The sequence below is a fragment of the Euprymna scolopes genome, chromosome 1 (assembly GCF_053919585.1).
Source record: "Euprymna scolopes isolate OS-2025 chromosome 1, ASM5391958v1, whole genome shotgun sequence".
NCBI lineage: Eukaryota > Metazoa > Mollusca > Cephalopoda > Sepiida > Sepiolidae > Euprymna > Euprymna scolopes.
In genome coordinates this window covers 63,680,994-63,708,913 of record NC_136482.1, presented here as the reverse complement: position 1 = coordinate 63,708,913, position 27,920 = coordinate 63,680,994, and the positions used below count along the sequence as shown (strand labels likewise).

At 32.0% G+C, this 27,920-nt stretch overlaps 1 protein-coding gene across 1 annotated transcript; it reads right to left on the bottom strand.

Annotated features, from left to right (window-relative positions):
• Positions 1-833: 833 nt before the first annotated feature.
• LOC145300836 (transmembrane protein 231-like) lies at positions 834-26,685 on the bottom strand. The gene is made up of 7 exons (XM_080144525.1): positions 26,524-26,685; positions 20,348-20,517; positions 20,078-20,206; positions 14,004-14,147; positions 5,919-6,000; positions 1,347-1,452; positions 834-1,221 (listed from the first exon to the last, which is right to left on the bottom strand). Exons 1-7 carry the CDS (start codon positions 26,660-26,662, stop codon positions 1,050-1,052), a joined length of 942 nt encoding a protein of 313 aa, XP_080000651.1. The 5' UTR covers positions 26,663-26,685; the 3' UTR covers positions 834-1,049.
• Positions 26,686-27,920: the final 1,235 nt, after the last annotated feature.

The following is a 27,920-nucleotide window of genomic DNA, read 5'->3' as shown; positions in this document are numbered from 1 at the left end:
AAAATGTCATTTACAAAAACACATGCTAATAGTTCATTTCGATATTAGCATGCAATTGTTCTGTGTTCATGTTGTCTTTGGATCACATCTATCCAGATTCTAAGCAATTGTTCTCTCAGAATTCCCCCTTACTGCATCATATCTGACATAATTTCTGCTATTTATATCATAGATTCTCCATTCCTATGATTCTCTATTTCAAGTTCGGTTGACTTTCTTGACCCTTTGTCTAGAACAATCCCTGTCCCATGACCTAATATGAATATTTAACACACTTATGACTAGACGTCAGCTGAAAAGCTTTCACCTTGCACGCATAGGTGGCTTTCATACATGATTGTAAGGTGTAATACATATTTACATGCATTTTGATGTGCCCCCCCCACAAAAAAAACTGCTGCTAAAATCCACTATTAAGTAAATGATAAACTAAAAAGTGATTTACATGAGTTTATAAATCATTTCTACAAACATTTGAGAAACAAAAAAACAATTGAAAATGGCAATTGATTTTTTAAGCCAAATCATGGCATTCTATACAAAAGATAAACTCATAAAAGGACCAACATTAAAGATGCGTTTGAAAATGGATTTCAAGTTTCAAATTATAGTTGCTGAATTTAATTATGACATTGATATGACATAAAATTCTTAATAATTTACTTTTTCATTAATTTTGTAACATGAATATTTTATTCTATTTTTTTTGCTTCTTAATGATAAAAACTAGAATTCAACAATTTTGTTTTGAAAAAATTTTTTTAGGAAGACAGAAATTACTCATAAAACAATATTATCAATCTATTTGCTATTAAGAATAACAATATCATAAGGAAAAATATGAAATTGACTTTATTCAATGAATATTATTAGTTTTTAAAATGTTGGTCTCAATTACATTGAATTGGTCTTTAATATAAAACAGTATAAGGATAAATGGGAATATTAACAATAATTTTATGAATAGGAAGATTATATTAAAAAACAATTTTTTTTTATATTGTTCAGTCATTGTTTCTTCCAGATTTGATTTCTTGCTGTAATCCCTTTCAATAAGATTTCAATCCTTGCGATTTAAAAGAGTTTGATACAATAGTATTCACAAGCCGATTACTGAAAAGGAAAATTTTCAACTTGTCAAAAAGGAAGATAGATGGTATCAGGACACACAGGTACTGCACCCATCCCCACTTTAACTGGTACAGAAAAGATGGTTTATAGCAAAATAGGGTTAAGGAATCTCAATCAGTATTAACAATTTTCATAGAAAAAAACTTTTTTTTACAACAAAGAAATTGAAATCAAATAAATGAAAAAAAATAGAACAATTTTTAAATAAAGGATACACAATTTCATCTTCTGTATATTTTATAGTGGTAGAAATTATGAATGGCTTTCCAGCTCCTCGTCCTATACTCCATGTATAATAAGGGGGAACAAGTTCAGTTGTGACTGTTAAAAAACAAGAAAAAAATTAAATTCTTAAAGATGATGTTGATGCGGAAGAAAAAAAATTGAATATTTAAGAACAAGAATTTTAAAAAATTAAATGATTTAGTAGAAACCTAATAAAAGGAATAAACATTTAAGCAGTAGCTATGGTAATGTTCAGTTTAAGAAGGTACTGAGTATGTATCATGAACTGAGTCAAAGATCCAGGAAATTAATAACTATGCACAATGCATTCTATCTAAAGGAAATAAGCAGGAAGAGAGCAAGAAAGCATTGAAAATGACAAAAATAATGCAATTAAAGGACTAGAAAAAAAGCATAAAATCCTCTAAAACATTTCAGTACAAACAATCTCATCCAAGCTAGAATACACGATATGATAATTGTTAACAAGAACAATTAAAAACAAAGTGAAGCTGAAGGAAGTAAAGAAAAAAAATAGAGAGATGAAGGGAATGTAAAAAATAATAATTGTAGGAGCACTAGGAACAGTTCCTCAAAACCTGTAAAAAAAAAACTAAAATAAATTGGAATTAAACAATGGAAAAACATAATACAAACCATACCAGATCTGGCAGATTTTAAACATAGAAAGCAACTCACATAAGCAACTAGAAAAATGTAAGATATCACTAGGACCAAACAACTTGAAGTGATGTAGCATTATTCCTGATATATAATATGCATATATATATATATATATATATATATATAGTGTAATATAATAATTCTCCAAGATCCAAATATCAACTTTTCTCAGTTGGTCATTTATTACTTTTCAAAAGGTATTCATTACAATATTGTTTCATATTGCGACTAACAAATCTGCAAAATTATGTTTTTGCTGCATATTTAGTCATGTACTCATCAGATGTTTATCTTGGAAAAACTTATAAAAACACCATTTTTGACAACTTACATGGTTCATGTGATTGATACGCTCTGCCATTCCTTCTTGTTTCGAAGATTGCAACTTGTAAATCGCAATACAAAACAATATTGTTATGGATACCTTTTGAAAGTAATAAATGACCAACTGAGAAAACTTAATATTTGGAACTTGGAGAATTATTATACTATACTATATATTACACTATACATGCTCTGGAACCCAATAAAAAGGCATTTATTGAGCTCAGACTTTTTCAAAATTTACAGAATGTATATATATAGGAAAAAATTGTTTTTTTTTTGTTTTTTTTTCATTATAAAAAACTTTATTTGAGGATGATTTTTTAATCCATTACTATTAGAATATACAAACAGAGTTTCAAGTAAATGATCAACCTATATATATATATATATATATATAAATATAAGAGAAAATTATTACCCACCCCAAAAATGCATTAGCACCAACATCATTGAAGACTCACATTAAGTAAGACGATGAAAAAGCTGAGCAGAAATAGCACCATCAAACCTTGTCTGAAATTTTGAAAAGGCTTATTGTTACTCAAACCACAGGTCATTGTTTTGTTTGTTTAACTAGCACATCAACCTTCTTTGGGTCATTTAATGTTGTATATAAAAACCACAGGTCGTTTTATCAGTGATACTGATAAGAACAATATAATAATAATAATAATAATAATAATAAAATGTAATTAATGACATATTATCTCATACTTATTTGTATTTACTTTTATTTTAATTATAAAACCTGACATCATTCTTTACATTTTATTCGTTTATCAAGTTTAGTTTGATCGATGTCTTAAATTTTGTTGTTTACACTATCGTTTTTCACATCTAAAATATACTTTTAACCGACAATCAAATGAATCTGAGTGCAAGCACATCGTTGCGCTCTATGTTGCTCATCCTTTCAGCATTGTGACATGAATTAAAGATTGTTGTGAGACAGGTTTTCAGACACCAACACTAATCCAACATATCCATACAAAAATAACATCTATTGTGCCTAAGCTTCTTCACATTTATTTCTATAATCATAACCTCATAACCGCAGCATTACCATCACATTAAACTGTTCTTTGGCTCCCAGGAACAACAACAAAAAATGTTTATTCAGTATTACAAAAAACAAATATTGGCACAATTATGACAGCGTCTCTTTGTTTGCATTAGAATTATTGCATCATCGATGATGTTGTCATACAGATATGATCATCACCTTTGATATGTCCAAGGAGGAACAAGAAAAAAACAGCAAAAAAATTGGACTGCATTTTATTTTGGTCAATAGTAAAAGTTGACATCTGTTAATGATTCATTGATGACAAATTGCTTTTTATTGAAATTCTTTTTTTTTTCTAATAGTATGACAATGTGTGAAACAGGATACTATAAATTAATAAGGAAATAATTAAAATATATAAATATATAACGATAATTGAGATGTAAATTGAGAGAAAATATTATTTAAAAATATCAATAGACACTTATGAGGAACTTCGACAAAACTGAATTAGTTCAATTCCTCATAATCCTCCATTAAATATTATTGATCTGGAATGGTCTCTTTTAAAGAGAAAGAAGGAAGACTAAGGACCGTTAGTGTTTGCCTTCACTCATTCTAATCTGGCAAGTGCTGTTATTAGCTATAGTAATCTAAAGCAGATTTTCTCTTGAAGGAAAATTCTTGAAATAGGCATTTATGAGATGGCTACGTTCTAGCTAATATCAAGATTAACAAAGCTTAGATAAAAGGTTATCTCTAAAACTGAGATCGTCATTTGAGTAGGTTTTTGGTGATACTAAAGAAATATTGTGGATTATGTTGGTCAAATTTGAATGAAAAAAGAGGTTATGATAAAATAGTAAAAATTCAAACTGTTTAATTTTTATTTTTTACTTTTTTATCATATTTTCACCCCAAACAAGGCACATTGCCACTTTGATGTAGGAGACTACTATCAGGGACATAAGCTACAGGAGTACTATGTGGTGAGTTGGGCAGCAAGATGTCGGTTCACGTTACACTTGAACTTCTGCATGTCAGTACAGTTGGGGAAGCAGGAACCCGGAAGGGAATTATAAAGTCTAGCTACTGGAGTAGAAGGCTCTCTTACATCTAGGGATCTCAACTGTGAAAGGGTGGGATTTTGCTGCTTGTCGGGTTTGTCGGGGGTATTTACGTTGAGGGGGTACAAGTGCTTGCAGTTCGTCGGAGCATTCACCATTAAAGTACTTGTAGAACAGGCAGAGGGATGCTACATCTCGATGGGACAGAGGCTGAAGCTTAGATGACAGTTCAGGACCTATTAGGTTGGCGATTGTCTTTTGAACCTTGTCTAGGAGTGAGAAACTAGTAGCAGATGCACCATCCCAAATATGACAACAATACTCCATACATAGGTGAATGATGGCCTTATAGAGGTACAGGATACTTTCGGGCGTTAATAGCTTTCTAGCACGGTAGAGAGAACCTACCTTTTTCGCAGCAGTCTTGGCAATGCTCTCAATGTAATTTTTCCAACTCATGTTTCCTGTGAACGTTAGGCCGAGGAGTTTAAAAGATGTACTTTCAGATAAAGAGCCTTTGACCATTGCTATTGGTGGTAGAGAAGGTTTCTTGTAGTTATTGAAGGAAACAAATTTAGTCTTGGCTGCATTGAATGTGACCATCCATTTTTGTCTCCATTCCACTACAGATAGGAGGTCGTCCTCTAGTGGTTCTGCCATTTCTTTAGATATGTGTTCATTTATTTTCCAGTCGTGTATGTTATAGAGCATGGTCTCATCAGCATATATACCCATCTCACAGACAATTTTGTCAGGGAGGTCATTTATGAATATTAGGAATAATAGAGGTCCAAGGATAGACCCCTGAGGCATTACCGCATTTATATCATATTGTTTAAATGTGCGACTATCGAGGACAACCTGGATTTTTCTCTTATCTCAGAAGACAATTGATAATGTCTAGGATAAAGCTAATGGAAAAAGGGTTGACTGATGAGAATAGTCAGTAACAATAGAATCCTAACATCCTGAACTTAGACTCTGGGTTCAACTTGCTACTACAAGAACTAATAATTTAATGAAGCAGAAAATACATTTTTAGTGCATACACAATGTCCAAAAAGTGAAAAACTGTACTGACGTTTCATACATAAATTGATTAACTATTATAACTGTTGATACTTTTTTTTGCTGTCTTGTTTGTGCCTAGTCACTGACTTTAGCTAAAACATTGACAACTTGCAGCCTTCTCTGACCAAAGAACACAATGTGGGTTGGGGAATTTAGGCCTTGTTAATTGCATTATTATGTACATAAATACAATATTTTTGATGGGTTCTTAACTCATAGTCTATATTGGCATCCATTATATGTTATATGTGCTTTTATTTTACTATTACTATCATGTTAATTAAAAGATACCATTCTTTTATATAAATTGAATGATTACAATTTTGTGAAAGATTCAAGTAGGTACGTTTTAATCCATATATATGTTTATCATCGTTTTTGTTGAAATGTAATGAATGCTTTCTTACCATTTCTTTTATTAAATTCTTGAATGATTTTGGACAAATCATAAGCATCACTAAAAATGCTATTAGAATCCACAACGGGAATCTGTAAAAATGAAGAATAAAAATCAAACATGAAAGATTTTAAATAAAAACATTCATAAAAATGCTTTCTCAGATGATAGTAAAATTAGGATGATTTTTTTTTTTTTTGGTTGTTCATTTTTCAGAGAAAAAAACAAAAAAAAACAATGCAAATCTTTTTAAAATCATTTAAAAAATGTTGGAATACTTCTCATTGAGTTATATTTTTACTTTTCTATGCTTGCATTATGAAATTATTTTATGAACAATTTAAAAAAATATTTCAAAGAAAACATTGATTACTCACCTCAATAAACATTAGTATTTCCTTTTTACAAGAAAGTAACAATTCACGTTAAGATTAAATGAATAGTTTTAAAATAATGGATTAATTATACCTGAGGCACCTTATGTAAAAAATGTAAATATTTTGAAAATAATATTTATCAACTTTATTATTCTGCCATAATAAATAGATTACATTTTTTTTTTGCTCACCTTCACTCCAAACAAGGCATATTGCTACTCGGATGTAAAGGGCTACTAATTAGGACGATGCCTAAGAAAGATCAAGATGTTGGTTTACGTTGCATTTGAAATTCTGCATATCAGTACAGTTTGGGAAGCAGGCAGCAGGAAGAGAATTCCAAAGTCTAGCTGTTCTAGGGAAGAAGCCATTTGAGTAGAAAATTTACTGACATTTATGGACCTCAGCAGTGAAGGGGTGTAATTTTGTTGCTAAGCAGGTTTGTTGGGGATATGTACGTTGAGGCAGCACAAGTGCAATGAGTTCATCATAGCACATTCCATTGAAATACTTGAAAAAACAGGAACAGGTATACAACATTGCAGCGATGGGACATGAATTGGAGCCTATTTGATAAAGTGGGACCTTTCAGATTGCAGACCCTTTTTTGGATCCTATCCAAGAAGTCGAGACTAATGGTAGATGTACCAGCCCAGATGTGGCAACAATACTCCATACATGGGCAAATGGTGGCCTTATAGAGGGACAGAATACTCTCGGGTGTGAACAGTTGTCTAGCATGATAGAAGGAGCCCACCTTCCTTGCAGCAGCTTTTGCAGTATTTATTCCAATTCGCATTTCCTGTGAACGCTAAGCCTAGGAGTTTGAAGGAAGAATTCTCAGGAAGGGTGTTATCTGTCATGGATATCAGTGGTTGGAGAGGTTTCTTGTAATTGTCAAAGGAGAGCAGCTCGGTCTTACTAGCATTAAATATCACCATCCATTCAATTATGGTCCAGAGGTCATTTTCTAATGATTCAGCTTCACTCATACATGTTATAGAGCATTGTATCATCAGCAAATACAACTCAGACTTAATATTATTGGGGAGATCATTGATAAATAACAGGAATAATAGTGGTCCAAGAATCGACCCGAGGCACTCCCGCATTAATGCTATGCTGCTTGGATGAGTCCTATTGTCTAAGAAGGACCTAATTATGTTTAGTATTCATCCAGCTATACCATATGATTTGATTTTCATTAACAGCCTTTTATGCAAAACTTTGTCAAAGGCTTTAAATATATCGAGGGCTACAGCCCTGGCTTCACCCACCTTATCCAGTTCAAGGTATATACATTCAGAGATGACTTAAAATATCTGCAGTAGAACGACATTTCCCAAATCAGTACTATTTGTCAGAAAGAAGATTGGCTTTTGCAAGGGGGTGGACCAGTGCTTTCTTGATTAGTATCTCCAAGATTTTGTTGTTTTTTTTTTTTTTTTTTTTTTTTTTACATAGGCATCACCACATTATCAAGGCCAAGAGGCCACTCAAGGATAAGGGTTAAATAGTGTACAGTAGAAATTGGACAATATAGTAATCATTAGTAATGAAAATTTGGTAAATTTGATAACTTATATGGAACGGCTCATCAAGAACTTATTTACGTTAGACTTGAACACAACCATATTGTAGTCAGCCGGAAAGCAGGAAAACTGAAGACAATTCCACAGGCGTGTAGTTCTAAGAAAGAAGCTTTGTTCATGGAATCTACGTTTAGGTTTAGGCACAGATAAAGAGTGGGGGGAATTATTGATAGCGTTTACAGCTAGACGAGTGTTTCTTGTGAAAGTTTGGCGAGGGGGGACCATAGATTGAAGCTCAGTCAAACACTTTCCATGAAAATAACGATACATCAGAGACAAACTCGCAACATCTCTTCTGTGAGATAGAGGTTGCAAGGAAGAGAAAAGGACATCTCCTACGAGGCTACGAAGTCTATTTTGAACTCTATCAAGGCAGGACAAGTCCTTTCTAGCAGCTCCTGCCCAGATGTGGCAACAGTATTCCATCCTTGGACATACCTGGCTCTTATATAGATAGAGAATAGCATCAGCAGTGAGACATCTACCGGATCGATAGAAAGATCCCACCATTTTTCCAGCGGCCTTGGCAACAGATTTGATGTACGTGTTCCATTTAAGATCAGGAGTAATGGTCAAGCCAAGAAGCTTGTCAAAACTTGAGGCCTCCTGAAGACGAGAGCCATTCATTTCAATTGATGCCAGATGTTGTTGTAGAGTTTGGAGAGTACAGGGGCGAGTTTAACTAAGCATTTCTTAATTAGTATAGCAAGAATGAGATCAGGCCCACACTCCTTGGAGGTGTCCAAGTTTTTTATGACATTGTGGACTTGTGAAGGAGTGATTTTCAGATCATAATTGTGGCTTTTGTCCACATTGAGAAATTTGGGAGGGAGTTGTTTCTTGACTCTGGCGTGGAGTTGGAGGCGGATCGCTGAGCAAGCAGTTCCATTTTTTCAGTTGCCGTGCATGCTACCTTCTGGTTGTTGGATAGTGTGGGAATTACTTATTGTTCTTTATTCACTACACTATTATAGATTTTCCAGAAATCGTGAGTTCCTATCTTTTGCGATTCTATGCATTTCCTTTTTGCTGTGATTATTACTCTCTCACAATGATTTCTAGCACCTATAAATTTTTGCCTATCTGCATTTGACTTAGGACGTATGAACCGGAGGAGTACATGCTGTCTTTGTGCAATGGCAGCTGCACAATCTGTAGTGAATTATGGGGATGAGTGAGGCTTGCTATAATACTTCTGTGTGAGGACATGTGCTTCAATGCCAACTTTGTCTCTAAAAGCTACTTTGTAGCTAAAAATTTGTTTGACGTTACTTCCACTAAATGGTTTTGTAAATGTGGAGATGTGGAACGTAAATTAAACCGAAGAAACTATTGGAGTAGAAAAGTTTTCCGGTATTTAGGGATCTCTACAGTGAAGGGGTGGGAGTTTGCTGCTTGTTGGGTTAGTTGACGATATTTACATTGTGGGGAACACAAGTACTACGAGTTTGTCAGAACACATTGCATTTAAGTACTTGTAAACTAGATATAGGGAGGCAACATTGTAGCAATGGGACAAGAGTTGATAGGAGCTTGGTTGATAGTGTAGGACTTATTAGTTTCTAGCTCATGAAGTGGGTTTGCTATCATGTGCAAACACAGAATCACTTTAAATTTTAAATTATATATTTTTATAAGTATAAATAGCTTGAAACTGTTCAAGTAATTTCCAACACTATTGATAATGTTTACCCATTTATTTATTTTTTATTATTTATTTTTGAATTCATGTTTTGAAACATGACACAAATCATAAATCTATGACATTATGCCAAAGCTATAATTTTGTTAAGGTAAATGTTCCAGTTCAATTTCTGGTCATGGCATCCATTTTATTTGTTGGGAATTTATTATTAATGCAATATTTCCCATTACTAAAAGTAGCAAAGATCTCTGATATTTTCAAATAAGACAAATTCTACAACATATTTATTATGTTTTAAAAAGTTCTGACAAAATCTCTATATAAGATAAACTCCTACCATCAATGGTTAAAAAGTAAACTTTCAAATATTGATACTTTTTTTTCATGAACATATTGGTTTACACGGCTGCTATTGATACGAGTTAAACAGCTTTGGCACCTTATATGTGCAATTGCAAATGGATTAGTGATTCTCATTTCTGCAAGGTTTTATGCTTTTATTAATACTGAGAGTTAGAGTTAGGGTCTTCTTTTTTACTATGTGTCAGAGAGAGAGAGAGAGAGAGAGAGCTATGGCGGTGATCAAATGGAATTGACCTTCTATTGAGTGTAAAATCATTCTTGAAATAGAAAAATATAATTCCAAACAGTAAAAAAAATATGGCAGCATAAATCCAATTAGAGAAATTTTTCGAGGCAAAGAAATAATTGAGTCGAGATAAGCAGCACATAGTGGTCTCCTCTGTTGTCAAGACCAAAAGTTATCACTGAAGAATCCAAAGAGATTCAATATATTTTATAAAGAAACTCTGGAATCTGATTGGTTTGTTATTATCATACATTGTTATAAATAAATCTTTGTGGCCATATCCTCATAGTACACAAAAAATATTGCAATACCTTCTATAAGTCAGTGTGTGTTCTGTTGTTATGTTACAGTGTCAATTAGCGTATAATCAGATCCTGGCTTTATTTGAGTTGTGATTGCCATGATTACAGTGTATACATTTGTGACTATATGCAGGAACTGTTCTGCAGTCATGACAGAGCGTTTTTCCTCTGTTCTCTTGTTAACAAAATACAAGCATCTCTAGTTTTGGGTCTTAGTATCATACCATTTGTTTATTGTGTCTGATATTTAGAAAAAGAAACTTCACTTTTACTTATCATTACAATAAAATATATTTTCAAGAATAAGACAATTTAGATCTCATTCTTCAAATTGCTTTTAATTCAATATATAATTATTATGCATTATAAATATATAAAACTTGGTATGAATTTGAATCTTGTGTCAATTTTAATTATGTGAACACATTTTTTATACTATCATTAATATTTTTGTTAATCTATTATAATAAATAATTATTATAATACATCATTATATATATATATATATATATAATATATATATATTATTATAATAATAAATATATAAAACTTGGTATGAATTTGAATCTTGTGTCAATTTTAATTATGTCAATACATTTTTTATACTATCATTAACACTTTTTTGTTAATTTATTATAGCAATAAATAATTATTGTAATATATCATTAATAATCAATATAATAATCGTTTTTTATAATGAGAAAATTTATAAATATTTAAAATTTCATAAAAGTGCAACAAAATGCCAATTACATTTTTATTAGTGCATAAGGCACATCTGATTGAGTGTAAATAAAAGTTTGTTTGTTTTTTTAATTCTAGTATCTTCCTTTTTAAAGTTTAATATTAATAGTTTGCGGTAAAATAATTTTCTGGGTAAACATTTTGTTGAATATTTTTCTGTTGAGGCAGAAATCGTTTTTCAAGAAAATATATATTATTGTAACAATATTGCATGCCCGGGTAACACCAATTTACTCTGCTTACGGGCTAAGAGTTAGGTGGAGTGTTGACATTTTGTTAAAAATCACACATGGCTAAAAGGAATGATGAGATATTTCCTTTTTGGAGAGATTGAAAAATGGATCTCAAATAAATAAACACAGAAGCCATGTACAGAATATATGTAAAGAAATTTAGATAAAAGACAATAATCTTGTTGCCAGAAAGTCTATTAAAAATACAAACTAAAGGAGAGTCATCTGTTTTATCTCACATATTTAGATGTCTGATGGTGAATCACCCAGGTTTAGATGACAACTGGTGAATTGAATTATTGCAGCCATCAAAAGTTTATTTTGAATAACCATAAAACAGATTAGCTGGCAAGTCTCAGAAACGAGTTTGCAAATGCAGATTCATTGTCCATTAATTGTGTTCATTCTCTAAAGATAACAATTTTAACAAAATTATACGAAATGGCATTTAGGAAAAACCCTTGCTTATGCAAATGAAGCAGGAGGAGGAGGTCATAATTGGGGTCAAAGTTTTTAAAAAATTGACCTCTGCGGTCTCTACCAAATTACTCAGCCAATTTTTGGTCTAAACATTGGAAATTTTACATAAAGTGTATTCAGACATAGGGCAAGATTTTTAATCATTTTTTGCTGAAAATTTGGCTTCCAAGGGGTCAAAGATCAAAAGATTTTACCTTTGCGATCTCTAGCAAACTATTAAGCAAATTTGGGATCTAAACATTTGAAATTTTACATAAAGGGTATTCAGACATGCAGCAAGCTTTTTAATCAGTTTTTGGGCGAAAATTTGGCTGCCAAGAGGTCAAAGTTTACACAGTTGACCTTTTCAGACTTTACCAAACACCTCTGCCAATTTTGGGTTGACACAGTTGAAATTTTAAATGTAGGTTACTTGTACATGGATCTAACTTTATAATTTGATTTGAGCCCAAAACAAATGTTAAGGGGGTCAAAATTGGGGTCAAATTTTTTAAAAATTTGCCATCTGCGGCCTCTACCAACTTTTCTCTATGGTAATTACGAAAGACTATTATATAGAAAGGCATTATCTTACATATTCACACTTTTTAATATATACATATGCACATAAAGTTATGAACAATATATAGGGCCTGAGCAAAGTCGGGCAGAACTGCTAGTAGATAACAAAAATAAAATGAATACTTTATTATTGTAAATTAGTTGACGAATGATTCGTTTACAGATTTTTTTGTGCGTGTCACTGCACACAAAAATTCTCATGTTTATGCAGTTGTCACGACTTTATGTGACACACCCGACCGCTTATTTGCAAATAGTCATCTACCACAAACGGGCATGCTATGTTATGGTGTCTGGTATTGCTAATTAAAGAAAAATATGGTTTAAGATAGAAAAACAAAAGAGTAGGGAAAGATAGAAGAGAAAGGGAAATCTCCAAACGATAGAGGGGAAAATGCTAATCTCAAATAGATTAGAGTTAGAATTAAGGTTCCATAAAAAATCATTGTGTTTCAGGATTTTAAGAGAATTTGCTGGCTGGCATCAAAGAGTCCACATCACTTTGGGCTCCTGCCCACAGTGGGGGCCAAAAATCTCCTCAGAAGAGTTAAGTTGAAAAACTCTTGCTCTGGAGTAAGAAGCTGTCTAAATGAACTCAAGTTGAAAGATCCCACATCATGAAGCCATTAAGAACCTAAAGAATATTTTTTTTTTGCACAAAGTGTACCCAGAATATCTTTTGAATAATTATTATCATTCATAAAAAAATGATCTTTGAGTTAATATTGAATTGTTTGATTTCAAAATCCAGTTAATTACAGTGCTAACGCCATAACCAACCTAGATTGCACCGAGAAGAGTGATATATCAACAACACAAGAGCATCTACAAAGAGGAATTCAACATGATATCAAACCAATGAACAGCCAATTGGAGTGCAAAAGGTATTGCCACACAGACTTAGGGTCATGCACATTTTATGTGCCCTGAGCATCAGAGCAGTATTTTCCAATGACCAGTGAGTCTGGTCACCGTTGAAGGGTCCACCATTAGACAAAGATAAAAGTGTAGCCATTGAGACTTAGGGTTAGTGCCAAATAGTACATTTAAGGTCCAGGTATTTGGTCCCATGAACCAGGATTGCAACAAATACTCCTCAAAGTGGCATTTATATTATTATATATTATTATAATAATAAATATATAAAATTTGGTATGAATTTTAATCTTGCGTCAATTTTAATTATGTCAACAGTTATTTTTATACTATCATTAATACTTCTTTCTTCTTTCCAAATTTTTGAGATGAGGTATGAATGTTTGTATTAGTTAGATTAATTAGACAATTGTATAATCTTGAGTGTTATCTGCACAACGGCTCGGTCAATGTAACCTCCGACCTTCGTCAGGTGTAAAAGTCACCATGTTTTGGCAGGAAAAAAAAGAGGGTCTCAAATTATTGGATCTAGTTGGAAGTTTACACAAATTATAAAGATAATTTAATTATCAGGGAACATTAAGATAACATTCAAGATAAGAACAAATGTTCGATTAATTTAAATAATACAAACTTTCTTATTAATTTATTAAAACAAATAAAAACAAACACAATTTATAAGAACATAACTCTTACATTATATCTGCGGTCAGTGCTCTGACATGAGAGCAACTCTTTCTGCTGAATTTTTAAATTCCCTAAAACTTGTAATTTGGCTCCAGGAACGGCAAAAGAATACTGAATGTAGGCCATGCTTTCCATAAATAATCGGTTGAATTTCTAGAAGAAAAAAATAAACATCAAATAAAGGACAAATTAATAAAAATAAAACAAACAATGTAAAATTTAATTCATTTGTGTTCAATGGAGATATGACTTATGAAAACATTGGTTTTGTTGGCAGTATGATTGAATTCCAAAGGAAAATATTAATAAATGTTCACTTTTGTAGAAAGTAACTGTTTAGGCATGATAAAGAAGAATATACAATTTAGAGACATAAATTAGTTATGAAAAACTGATCACACCAAGATTTCCTGAACTAAAGCATCTATCTATGCTGGGTCATTGCAAAGCAATAAAAAAATGTGATGGTTATGGTGAATATTGAATAAAAAAAGAACAAACATAACTGAATTATGAGCTTGGGAAATTTTGGTTTTATAAATGATAAAATTTACACAAATTTGGATGTAATTTGCAAGCAGTATAAATTTCAATATAATCAGAGATAAACTGTGATTATATTGAAAACAAATGTCAGTAAGACTTTCAAATCTCCTGAGAATCTCTTTATAAATAATGTATACATATATATATATATATATATATATATATATATATATATATATATATATATATATATCTTTTTCTTTTAAGCCGAGGATGAAGGTTCTCATTTTGGATTTCTCTCTTCTTACTATTAGGTCCCATTTGACTAGGGACAGACTTCTAGAGGAGTTTCATTTAAAGTGAAGTATTATGCGCGATTTGTTTTTATATTAGTTTTTTACATATCCAATATTTTTTCATTTTTTTTATTTGGCAATTTATAACTACAATAAATTGCGGTTTCACTTAATGCCTTAACTAGCAAACTCTAGTATTGCTATAAATATAATTTGCTGATGTCTTTATGTACTCTGATGGGAAGAATAATAAGAATAGCATTCTTTGAAACTCTGCGGAATAAGGACTTTGTAAATTGTTTTTTTGAGTATTCAGTTGAACAATAAATTTTGATTCTAAAGTTCAACTTACAGTTTTAATTTTCTTTCTCATATATATATATATATATATATATATATATATATGAAAGAGAGAGAGAGAAAGAGAGAGAGACACACAGACAGACAGATGAAAAAGGAACAAACCAAGTTATATCCCATCAACATTTCGTCTTAATTGTAAGACTTCTTTTGAATGAATAAATTGAAGAAAATGAAATACCAGTACAATATCTGAAATTATACTTGTGAGAGAAGGATGACTATGTTCTATTTCAGAATGAAAAAAGTCATTCAAAATTTGAAGAACTTATAGCGTTGCGAAGACAGTAAGTTTTTTCTGTACATCATATAACCATAAATATACTTAAACAAGAGATATGATTTAATTTATACATTTTTTTAAAATAAATTATAATTCAAATGTGGATGTGTAACTGAAATGAAATGAGTGTATTTTTGTTATGTAATTTATTGATTGACTATATGTATTAATTATTATAGGTGGTGTTTTCTATAGTGTGAGAGAGTTAACCTGTGTCTAAAATTAAATTATGTTCTTTTAATGGCGATACATTATAGAAATTTCCACATTGTTTAATTGTGCTTGAATTTGCAATAAGCACTGATTCAAGAAGTCTCTGCCATGGTTCATTGGAATAAATTTAACTACTTTTGCTTGTTTGAAGTCAAAAGTATGATTATGTTGCAATGAATGAGAGAATAATGCATCCAGAGAATTGCTATTTCTTATGTTTTATTCTTTTTTGCATCTTATCTTGCACTTGGTTTAGCGGATATATTTGCCAGAAAACTTCTCATGCTTTTCAATATCTTATATCTCTACAAAGCCACCATTCGCTCATGCATGAAGTATTGTTGTCACATTTTAATTTGTGCACCAACCACTAGTTTCTCCTTTTTAGATAAGGTAAAAAATAAAAACCGCTCTAATCTAATTGGTTCTACACTGTCTACGAAGCTCCAACCCCTATCCCATCACCACAGTGTTTGTAACATAGCACAGACATGCAAATGCATGCAAAAATGACATCACCGGTAGCAAAAAATAAAGACTTGAAAAAGAGGATCATGTTAGAGACGAAAATAATGGTTGAGATCACATTAGAAGCGTGGATGACGTTCGAGAGCACGTTCAAGAAGACGATCACATGAGGAACGTCACAGCGGTAACGACAAAAGGAGGAAATAAATTTTGTTGTAAAACAAAAAAAGCGATTTTCTATTGTTGAGATGAGTCCTAAGGACTAATAAGCCGATTCTGGATATTAAAATTTTTTTTTATTATTATTGCCATGTGTATGCTACCATAGTTCTTACTAAGGCTAAGTGTGACTATATATATATATATATATATATATATATATATATATATATATATATATATATAAGAATAACAGTATAGCTACATTTTAAGTTCCAAATATTTATTTTTATCAAACAGTTTTTTCAGCATATCAAAACTTGTTGTGTTTTGTTATGCAGAAACAATCAATTATTATTATGTCAAGATTGAATCTTTTTGTGTGTATACTCATCAGATAAATATAATTTTTTTTGTTAGAAAGAAATATGCATGACAATATAATGTTGGAAAAGAAATTTCATAGAAAACCCAGCATTGCATATTTATTTAGGTAGCCATCTTGGTTTTAAAATGAAAGCTAGTTAAGTCTTAGTTAATATACAAGTTAAAAATGTTCTAAAAAGGTTTTGGTCTACAAAAAAATTATTTATATCATAATATTTATTGTCTACAATATATTAACTGGATCTTGTGGATCTGAAACTAACTCCTTATTTTTAAACCACATTTTATATTTATATGTGCAGCCATTTTAGTATTTTTTGTATTGTTTATTCTGTATATATGGTTAAATTGTCTAGCAATTTACTAATATTTATAAAGTGCATATATATATATATTTAAAATATAATTATCAAATAAATACTCTTGCATAATTTGACCTGGATTCTTGGAAATTCCTGTCAAGCATGGATCGGGCGAGACCAATAATAATCAGTTTAAGCCGAGTGTTGTTCAAATGTTTAAACGCTAAATCAACTATTATTATTTTTTTTTTTTTATGTAATGTTTTTAGTATTTTTTGGTGATGTTAAGGGGGAGAGTTTTTTTTTTTTTTTTTTTTTACACGGTGGTCACCACTTATCAAGGCCCGGAAGCCACTCAGGGATAAGGGTTATTGCAAGTACAGTACATTAGTGTGGAGATTTGATGACGTGTTTACTTAAGGGGGCGGTTCATTAGGAATTTGTTAACGTTGGACTTGAAGACATCCAAGTTGTAGTCAGGTGGGAAGCAGGCAGACGGAACAGAGTTCCACAGGCGTGCAGTTCTAAGAAAGAAGCTCTGTTCATGGAATCCACGTTTTGATTTAGGCACAGATAAAGAGTGGGGGAAATTTTTCACAGTGGATTCAGCTAGACGGGTGTTTTTCGTGAAAGACTGGCGAGGGGGGACCAGAGATTGGAGTTCAGACGAGCGCCTGCCATGGAAATAACGATAAACCAAGGATAGGCTCGCAACGTCTCTTCTGTGGGAGAGAGGTTGCAGGGTAGAGAAAAGGGAATCCCCCACTAAGCCACGAAGTCTATTTTGTACTCTGTCAAGGCAGGATAGGCTGTTTTTAGCAGCTCCTGCCCAGATATGGCAGCAGTACTCCATCCTTGGACATACTTGGCTTTTATATAGATCGGGAATTGCATCAGCAGTGAGATATCTTCTGGAGCAGTAGAAGGATTCCACCATCTTTCCAGCGACTTTGGCAACAGACTTGATGAACGTATTCCATTTCAGATCAGGAGTAAAGGACAAACCCAGAAGCTTGTCAAAACACGGGGCTTCTCCTAGACGAGAGCCATTCATTTCAATTGATGCCAGATGGGGATCAGAGCATTGATGATGTAAAGATAGGAGTTTGGTTTTAGATGCATTAAAGGTAACCAGCCACGTCTTCCCCCACTGAACCACGCGCTCAAGATCAGAGGAGAGAGAATCAGAGAGAACTTTGTCATTTACAGCCTTTGATGTGTTGCCGTAGATGGTCGTGTCATCAGCATAGATGTCAACGAATGATTTAAGTATGTGTTTAGGGAGGTCATTGATGTAGATCAGGAAGAGAGTTGGGCCCAGGATTGACCCTTGAGGGACTCCAGCATAAATACTGCAGGCCTCTGATTTTTGTCCATCGACCACTACTCTTATGAGCCTATCGGAGAGAAATGATTTAATGATTGAGAAAACATTTCCAGTCATACCGTAGCTGGAAATCTTGTGAAGTAGGCCCTTATGCCATACCTTGTCGAAGGCCTTTGATATGTCAGAAGAGCAATTGCCCTAGAAAGGAAGCCTTTGTCAAGAGATTCACTAATCCTGTGAGATATAACCGTTGGCACATCTGTGGTAGATCTTGCAGAATGGAAACCATATTGTGTGTCACTAAGAAGATTGTTTCTACTGAGGTGGTTTACTATTTCTCTATTTAATATGGATTCCAACAACTTACTCATAACACACAGGAGACTTATTGGTCTGTACTGAGAGGGAGATGACTTATCACCTGAATTCTTAAATACAGGGCATACTGATGAGGTTTTCCAGGGAGAAAGCACTTCTCCTTAAGGCAATGCTTAAACAGTTTTTTCTGATTATTTTTTTTTTTTTTTTTAATTCATTGGCTGGGCATTTGATTAGCCAATGAAAGTGTGCTATTGAAATGGAAGCAAACGACTTTTAAGTTGGAAAAAAGTGAATAAACCAAAAAGCTAACAAGCAAATTTAGTTTCAAACTCACCAAAAAGATAATGGCAGGCACAGAAATAAATCTATGCATGTTAGAAAAAGAAATGAAAACACAGATGAAAAGGATCTCACATTGCCAGGAGAAGAAAGAAATGAGGTGCAAAAATTGTAAACACAAATGCTTACTAAAAACAAAAAAGATTGCATGTTAAGGATGCTTTCTCCTGGAGATGCATAAATAGTGCAGACAATGGATCTCCTTGCACACAGGATCGTTTTTTTCGCAATCCAAGTTGGAGATTCCCACAATAATAAAAATCATTAATTTGTGGGTGTTTGAAATGGCTACCTTGAAAAACATCCAAAAGACTGGAAGAACTTTCTGAGAGAAATTTGCCAGAAGTATTTCCTGAGGAGTCCCCAGCAGATCGGAGGCCCAGGCACATAGTCAAAATAGACGAGTCTCTTTTCAACCGAAGGAAACACAGCATAGGTAGAATACTCAAACCACTCTGGGTCTTCAACAGCTATGACATCACTGACAAGGAGGGTATTTTGATGAGCATACCAAATTGCAATGTTGAAACTCTCCTTCCAATAATAAACAAATATATTCTGCCGGGGACTAGAGTCATATCTGACTGTTGGTAGAGTCCATAACAAAGTAGGAGGAGAAGGATTCCACCACCTGACAATGAATCATAAGTATGCCTTTTGTAGACCCTGCGACAAAGTCAACAACAAACCACATCGAGAGGATGTGGAAGGAAGCAAAACAGCGGAACAAGCAAGAATGTGGGACCAACCAGGAGCTTCTAGGCAAATATTTACTTGAATTTATGTGGAGACAAAAATTCGGAAACGATCCTTTTGTTTTCATCATAAATCACATTTCCAATTTTAAAATGATTTTAAAATCAATTCCATTAACATTATCTTATGAAAACATAACTTGTATTCTTAAAAACAAAAACTAATTTGGATTATGAAATAAAATCATTATGGAAACTAAGAGATTCCAGTGTAGAAAAAGACATTGATAAGAAAATATTAATGACTGCAATAAATATTTATAAAATAAAAGTTTAATTTACAAGAAAAATATAGTTGTTTATTTAATCAACTTCAAACTATTTAATAAGTAAAAAGAACAAACTGATTTGATGTATTGCAATCAAAATAAATCATATTTAACTTACTTGTATTTCATAAGTAAAGAATAGCAACAGTTCTACGCCCACAACTTGTTCTGAATCAAAGAGAGGTATTTCCAAGCTCAGCTCCAAACTGTCACTTAAACCGTCTCCAGTAATGTCTTTTTCCAAAGCCTGAAATTAAAAAATCAATTGAAATTCAACATTTACATTAGGTTTACATTTTTTCTATCGGTTTTATCAATCTGAAATTAAAAAAAATGAAAAAAATAAAAAATTAAAATAACAAAGAAAATAAAAAACAAGAAGCCTTACCTTTATGAGTGGAATTCTTAAAAATTGCTGTTGCAAATTATTATAATTTTGAAACGTACTGTATGTCACATAGGATTGATTGTTATTGCTTAGATGCAACACAAAAATTAATTCCTTTTTAAAAGTGATCTTAGGTTGTTGACGGTTGCGGATTTCTTTAACCCAGAAACCTGGTAAAAAAAAAAGCAGGAAAAACAAAAACAAAAATAAAATAAAATCTTTAAAAAATATTTTAATTAGGAAGATACATAAATAGTAATATGTGTGAGATCTAATCTTTCCTTTCAATTATCAGATGCATATTCACATAAAATTATGAGGTTTACTCTAACAAAAAAAAAAATAAATAAGTGATCTGGGGCAAATACTTAACAATGATGTTGCAATGTATGATTTAATATTTTCTTGTAGATTTACAGCAGGTTTTGATTCATTTGGACTAATAAAAAGCTTTAGAATTCATACATATAAATATGATCACAAACCACTTCCAATAGACGTTTTTCTTATTGATTTTTATTTCAGAACAAATTTTTTTTTAAATTGAATATGAAAAAAAAATGTTCTTACATGTTTAGTTAGAGCTATTTTGTTATCAACCATAAAAATATTTTTTAAATTTGACCACTGGTCAAATTTTAAAAATATTTTTATGGTTGAGAAGACAAGAAAATAAGCTTTCTAAATGTATAACTTTTGTGCATTAGTCTTTAATAGTGAATTAAACAGTCTTTTGGGTTTGAACAACTAAAAATGTGAAATACAATTATTTTGTTCAAGTGTACGAGTGGTAACTCCCACTCCCCGACCACATATTTTTAATTTTCGTATTTTTTTACAATATTTTCAGTGGATTATTATCAAATGGAAACTAGTCTACCTGATAATCAAAAAAAAATAAAAAGCAAAATCGATATTTAAATATTTGTAGGAGGTGCTCAGTTTCTAGTGAAGTTAAGAAATAAAAACGTCTCGAACTGGAAAGTTTATAAACGAAATAATGTATCACTCGGTAGAAAAAAGACATGAAATGTAATTAAAAATAAAAATAAAATTCATTCAAAATTTATGAACAATTTATTATTTAAAAAGCCATTCTTAACATGGGGAGGGGAAGGTGTTTTATACCTATTCTGTACTTTAACTTGACAATTGAATAAAAAAACGTATAATAAAACTGTAATTAAACGTGGAAATACAATTTAAAAAATAGCGCGTATCACTCTCTGCATTAGCACCGAAAGTTTTTTTGATATTTAAATAGGTGGCCAAAAAATACTTGATACTTTTCCAAAATACATATTTTCTGTTAGAGTAACGTCACTTGTTTTAAATAAATTTATTTTTGTCTGCCGTAATTAAATGTAATTTGAAGTTCAAAATCCATAACATTTTCAAAGCTAATAATTATGAACAACTAACCGTAAATATGAATGTCAAATGCCCTCTTAACAAAAAAAAAACTTCCCTTAATCCTACCTCTAACCCTAGATGAGTGCCAAATCTCCTAAAACCTTCTTTAGCCCTACCAATAACGCAAAGTCTGATTGGCAAGCTCCCCAATAAATAAAATTCCTCTCTAAGCTACATAGAAGCATAAAAAAAAAAAAAATTCTTTAAAGAAAAGTGCATATGATTTATCTCCCATAAAAATAAATTTGTCAACTGTCCTAAAACGCTAGAATGGTCTTGAAATGGTGAATTATTTTACATAAAATTTATGTGAAACGAACCCCCACTCTAAATTCTAAAATTGTTTTTATTTTGTTTCTATCAAGTCTTTAGGATGTTCATACATAATTTCCCTTAGCCCTATCCAAAATCAGAGTGCTAACCTCCCCACTATCTCATAATTGCACAAACCATCGTCTTTAGAAAAAAAACTAACAAAAAACAAAAAAAACAGGATTTATTTCCTATAGAAAATAAAATGGGTTAATTTCCCTAAAATGCTGGAATAGCTTAAAATGGGGAATCATTTTACATTAAATTCTAAAGTAATTTTTGTTTATCTTTTATTAAAGTTTTTCAAAGTGTTCACACGTAATTGTCTACAAAAGTAGAATCACATACTTTAGAGAGGTGGTCAGATCGGGGGAGTATCTGTAAAAGTGAAAATGTGTATGTGTGTCTGTGTGTGTGTATATTTCCCTACCAAATAACTGTCAATTTTCAGTCTATAGACTCAAGTTGTGACATAAGGGGTATTGAGATTTGTGAAAATCTTTTTAACCAGCTTTCGGCCAGAAATTTGGCTGTCAAGAGGTCAAAGTTCAACGATTTGACCTTTGAAAACTCTACCAAGCTCCTCCAACAGTTTTGGGTCTAAACACTTGAAATTTTAAATATAAGTTACTTGGACATGGATCAAGCTTTTTAATTTGATTTGAGCCCAAAAAGTAAATGTTAAGAGGTCAAAATTGGGGTCAAAGTTAAAAATAAATTGACCTTGGCGGTCTCTACCAAATTACTCAGCCAATTTTTAGTCTAAGCATTTGAAATTTTGCATAAAGAGTATTCAGAGATAGGTCAAGCTTTTTAATTGGTTTGGATCGAAAATTTGAGCTGCCAAGGGGTCAAAGTTAAAAAGATTTGAACTTTGCGATGTCTTACAAACTAATCAGCCAATTTTGGGCCTCAACATGTGAAACGGGTATTCAGACATGCAGCAAGTATTTTAATCAGTTTTGGGGCGAAAATTTGGTTGCAGACGCTACCAAATTTCTTTGCCAATTTTAGGTCTAAACACTTGGAATTTTAGATGGAGGTAACTTGGTAAAACTTTTTATTTAGATTTGAGACCAAAATAATAAATGTTAAGGGGTTAAAATTGGGGTCAAAGTATAAAAAATTTTACCTCTGCGGTCTCAATGAAATTACTCAGACAATTTTTGGTCTAAAAACGTTTGAAATCTTACATAAAGTGTATTCACACGTAGGGCAAGTTATGAACCGTACATAGGGCCCAAGCAAAGCCAAGCTGAACTGCTAGTATACAATAATACCAAAGAAATATTGCAATATATTCAGCTTTTTGTACATAAAATGCATTACAATTCAGATTTTAGTTCTCTAACTTCTTTTCTGTTAATGGAAAAATGGCATTTTTAAGGAATTGCAGCATATTTATGTGCATTTATGGCAGATGGAAACCATTAATTTCTGGAAATTTTCAGTAGCACATTCTGATTCCTAGCACAAAAATACACTTATATGGCAAATTTCATTGCTTAATCTTGTGTTTTAACAAAGATATAACATTTTAATGAAAAGGTAGTGTCAAAAATGTGATAAAACGCATATGGTCTTAGAGAGGGAAAAATACCCAAATGTGCAAGGCACAAAAACAGTCATAACTTCCTTAATTTTAATCGGATTTTAAAAATTTAAAAAGATTCTTTCTTAGCTTATCAAGCTCTTTTTTTGTATGCCATTATTGAAATATGTTAAGCCATTTCAATTTCTTCATGTGTATTGCTAGTAGTTGCAAAACTTTACTCATGAATTAAAGAAAGAAGTAGCTGAAGATATGTGTGCAAAAGATAACGAGAGAGAGAGAGAGAGCTATGTATCTAAACTCCAGTTAAGTAGAATAACGCTTCTCCAAAGCTAAAGAAGACTAGTTTTCTTACATTAAAACTCATCTACTATTACACATCCTAGGAAGTTCATCCTCTCCAGATTTTACCTTCTCTCTTTGAGAAGGGATCAGTTTGTTGCTAATCGTCTGATGCTCTTCAACCAATGGATACCAAAAGGGCTGCTCAGTAATTTTTTTCTTTGTAGGCCAGAATGCACTTTTAGTGTGTTGTCTTTAAAAACCATGTCTGACCTTCTACAGAAGAGATAAATAAATATACCATTGGAATTTTTTTTGTGATCTGAATTGTTTTAAAAAAACATATATATAGTAGGAAATTACTTTTTATTATAATAATAAAATTAATAATAATAACAACAACACTAAAAGATCTTAGTTTAATTTTTCGAGCAGAGAAGGTTAATTTAAGGTAAATGGACAATGGATTTTTAGTAAGTATTGTTACTCAAAAATCTATCAACCTTTTGCTAAGATTCTTTTAAAACAGATCAAATTATCAAATTAAAAGATAAATAAAAGCTATTTCAGCGGACCTTAACAAGAATCCCCCCCCCCATAATTTTTATAGTATGTTTTAGTATGTACTATAGTTTTCAAGGTTGGGTGTGCTTATTCTGAAAGCTGTTCTTAACATGGGGAGGACAAGGTGTAAAAAAAAAAAAAATACCATCTGCAGAATACCGGTTAAAATTATAGGGGAGAGGGAGTGATTTTCGTTCAGGTCCGCCGATATTTCAAATGTCTCTATCCTACAATTGAACTTTTTTTTTCGGTCAAAATGCAATAGAGCACCAACTAAAGACTTACCTTTAAAAGTTGTTTGTAGGAGTATTAGGGTCTGTTTTGAACAGATATCACATTTAACATTCTCACCGACAAGTAGTTTTTATAATATTAAGACCTTTATTATCCAATATATCCTTACTGTTTTCACTGGTCGCCATATTTGTTTTGTGCACGCATACAAAACAAATATGGCGACCAGTGAAAGCAACAGGGAATACACTGGATAATAAAGGTCTTAATATCATAAAAACTACTTGTCAGCGACAATTTTAAATGTGATATTCGTTCAAAACAGACCTGAATACTCTAAAAATCAACTTTTTAAAGTTTTGTTGGTATCACATATTGACCTTTTTTCCTTTTCCGAAGATGAAAAAAATAAATTAATTAATTGATTAAATAATAAGGTACTCATGCACATGCACTTATTGATCTGTGCTGAAATAATAACGTTATTATTTAAAGACCCATTCTTAACATGGGGAGGGTGGTGTTTTGTACCTATTCTGTACTTTAACCTTACAATTGAATAAAAAACATATTATAAAACTTTAATTAAACTTGGAAATACGATTTAATAAATAGCGTGGATCAGTAAGTGCATTAGCACCAATAATAATAAATTACCGATTTAGGGAGACTTAAAATATTTTAAATAACGATTCGGTGGGTATATATCAGAAATTTTGGTACTTGCTTATTTTAATCAAGATATTAAAAAATGAAAATATTGAGAAAAATAATTATATTGTACATACCCGTCATAGAATTAAGCTATAAAAAATTTCACTTAATTTGATCAAGTAGTTTTTTTTGTTTGTTTGTTTTTTTTTACAGGGGAAAATCAATTTTTGATGAGATCGATTGTATCCTGCCTCCTGCCATCTTGCCTATTTCGTGGACGAGGAGGAGGCACCAAGGGAGATAACTCACCGCTTAAAGTTTGTCACAATTTTTCGATTATTTTGAACCATTGGGCAGAAAAAAAATCACCACCTCCTCGACCTCGAAATAAACAAGATGGCGGATACGATCGATCTCATTAAAATTTGACTTTCCCTTGTAAAAAAACTACTTGATCAAATTAAGTAAATTTTTTATGAGAAATTATTTCGGTAAATTTTTACGACGTGCACCAGCGCGTTATAAACACCCCAACTTCCCCATTTTAAGAACGGCTTTCGGAATAAACACTCCAACCTCGAAAGCCGTTCTTAACATAGGGAGGTTGGGAGGATGTTTATTCCGAAAGCCGTTCTTAACATGGGGTGGCTAGTGGTGTTTATACTACGCTGGCACAGGTCGTAAAAAAATACCCTTATTTCCATAACGGGTACGTACAAATATTTTCATTTTTTAATGTCTTCATTAAGCTAAACTTAAACACACCCTCACCTTTCTCAGTAATGTTAAACTTGGTACTAAATGCACTTACTGATCCGCGCTATTTTTTTAAATCGTATTTCCAAGTTAATTAAAGTTTAATGATAACTTTTTTTTTATTCAATTGTAAGTACAGAATAAGTACAAAACACCCTCCCATCCCCATGTTAAGAATGTCTTTTTAAATAATGTTATTATTTCAGCACGGATCAATAAGTGCATGTGTACCTTAAACTTAAATATAGTGTAATGTAGACACTCTAATTTTACTCGGATAAAATATTCGATTTTTTTTTAAATTTTATATTTTCTTTGCCTACGAATCTAAGCTTTCTTCGTAAAAATGTGTAATCTAAATAAATAAAATAAAATAAAAAACTCCCAAGAATCCTTTCTTACGACTTACCATTACTTCTATACGCGATTAACAAGGGTAATATTAACGTGAGTAAGGTTATCAGTAATTGTATCACAGTAGCCCTGGAGAAAATGTGAGCTTTATATTCCTGCAAAATTGGGTGCGAAAACACCCTATAGACGGCCATTTCCAAACAATAATTCAGCAGTAAATACGTTTCCCCGGTAACCATAGATTGACTCTTAATTTAACATTTTCATTTTATTAAAAACTTTATGAAAAGAGAGAATATAACTAATATCGTTTATCGTCTCATTTTTTTAAAAATATTATTTAGTGAATTTTCAATGTAACTGCAGCAGTGCAGCATCAGACGAAAAAGCGTTTGGTGCATAACAACCACGATTTGCTACTTCCGCTTAAGGATGTGTTTCTGTAGTCGTCGCTGGAGATAAAGATTAACTCCCCTGCGGTGTTGACAATTTAGGGGTGTTCCCGCTAGATCTGGAGATTTCGTTTGCAATCTAGCGGGGAAAGTTTTGATCTAGCGACTAGCGTTTTTTTTTTTTTTTTTTTTTTTCTAGAAAACCTGAAGATATTTGAGACCCACGCACCCGTAATTTTGTATCAAAAATAAAGAAAAGAGCTTGAAAATACTTTGGTACTTATACAGTTTAGTGACGACATTAAAAAATGGAAATAATGAAAAAAAAATTATTGTACGTAACTGTTATAGACTGAAGTTCTCCGAAAAAAAATTTCACTTCATTTGATCAAGTAGTTTTTTTTTTTTACAGCGAAAAACAATTATTAATCACGGCTACGTCAACGTGGCCATTTTGGAAATGTTATTGCAGGCCCAGGAATTCCCCAAGGGCAGGTAACTGCCGTACATAGCAGAATACCTCCATTTTAGGCCAATCTAGCCCTTTTTTCCCCACCAGAATGAGATTTTTTTTTTTTTTTTTGCGAAGACAGATGCCATTTTTAGGGTGTTTTTTTTTTTTTTTAATTTGTAACAGAAGTAAATAAACGAAGTTTCGAAGTTATCCATGCGTGTCCAACTGCGCATGTTTTGAAAATAATCTCATATAAAAATTCTTCAATTCTTTGCATTCTTCAATTTCTTTGCATATTCAACAGTATTCTTATTTAAAAAAAAAAAAAATTGCAGATTTAAAAAAAAAAAGAAAGAAAAAAAACGTAAAAAAATTGCAGATGTGTTGTGTTGTGTTGTGTTGTGTTGTGCGCATCTCAATATGGCGAGAAAAAAAGGCTAGATTGCGAAATTTGGCCTAAAATGGAGGTATTCTGCTAGGTACATTTCCAAAATGGCCACGTTGACGTCGTCGTGATAAATAATTGTTTTTCGCTGTAAAAAAAACAAACAAAAAAAAACTAATTGATCAAATGAAGTGAAATTTTTTTTTCGGAGAACTTCAGTC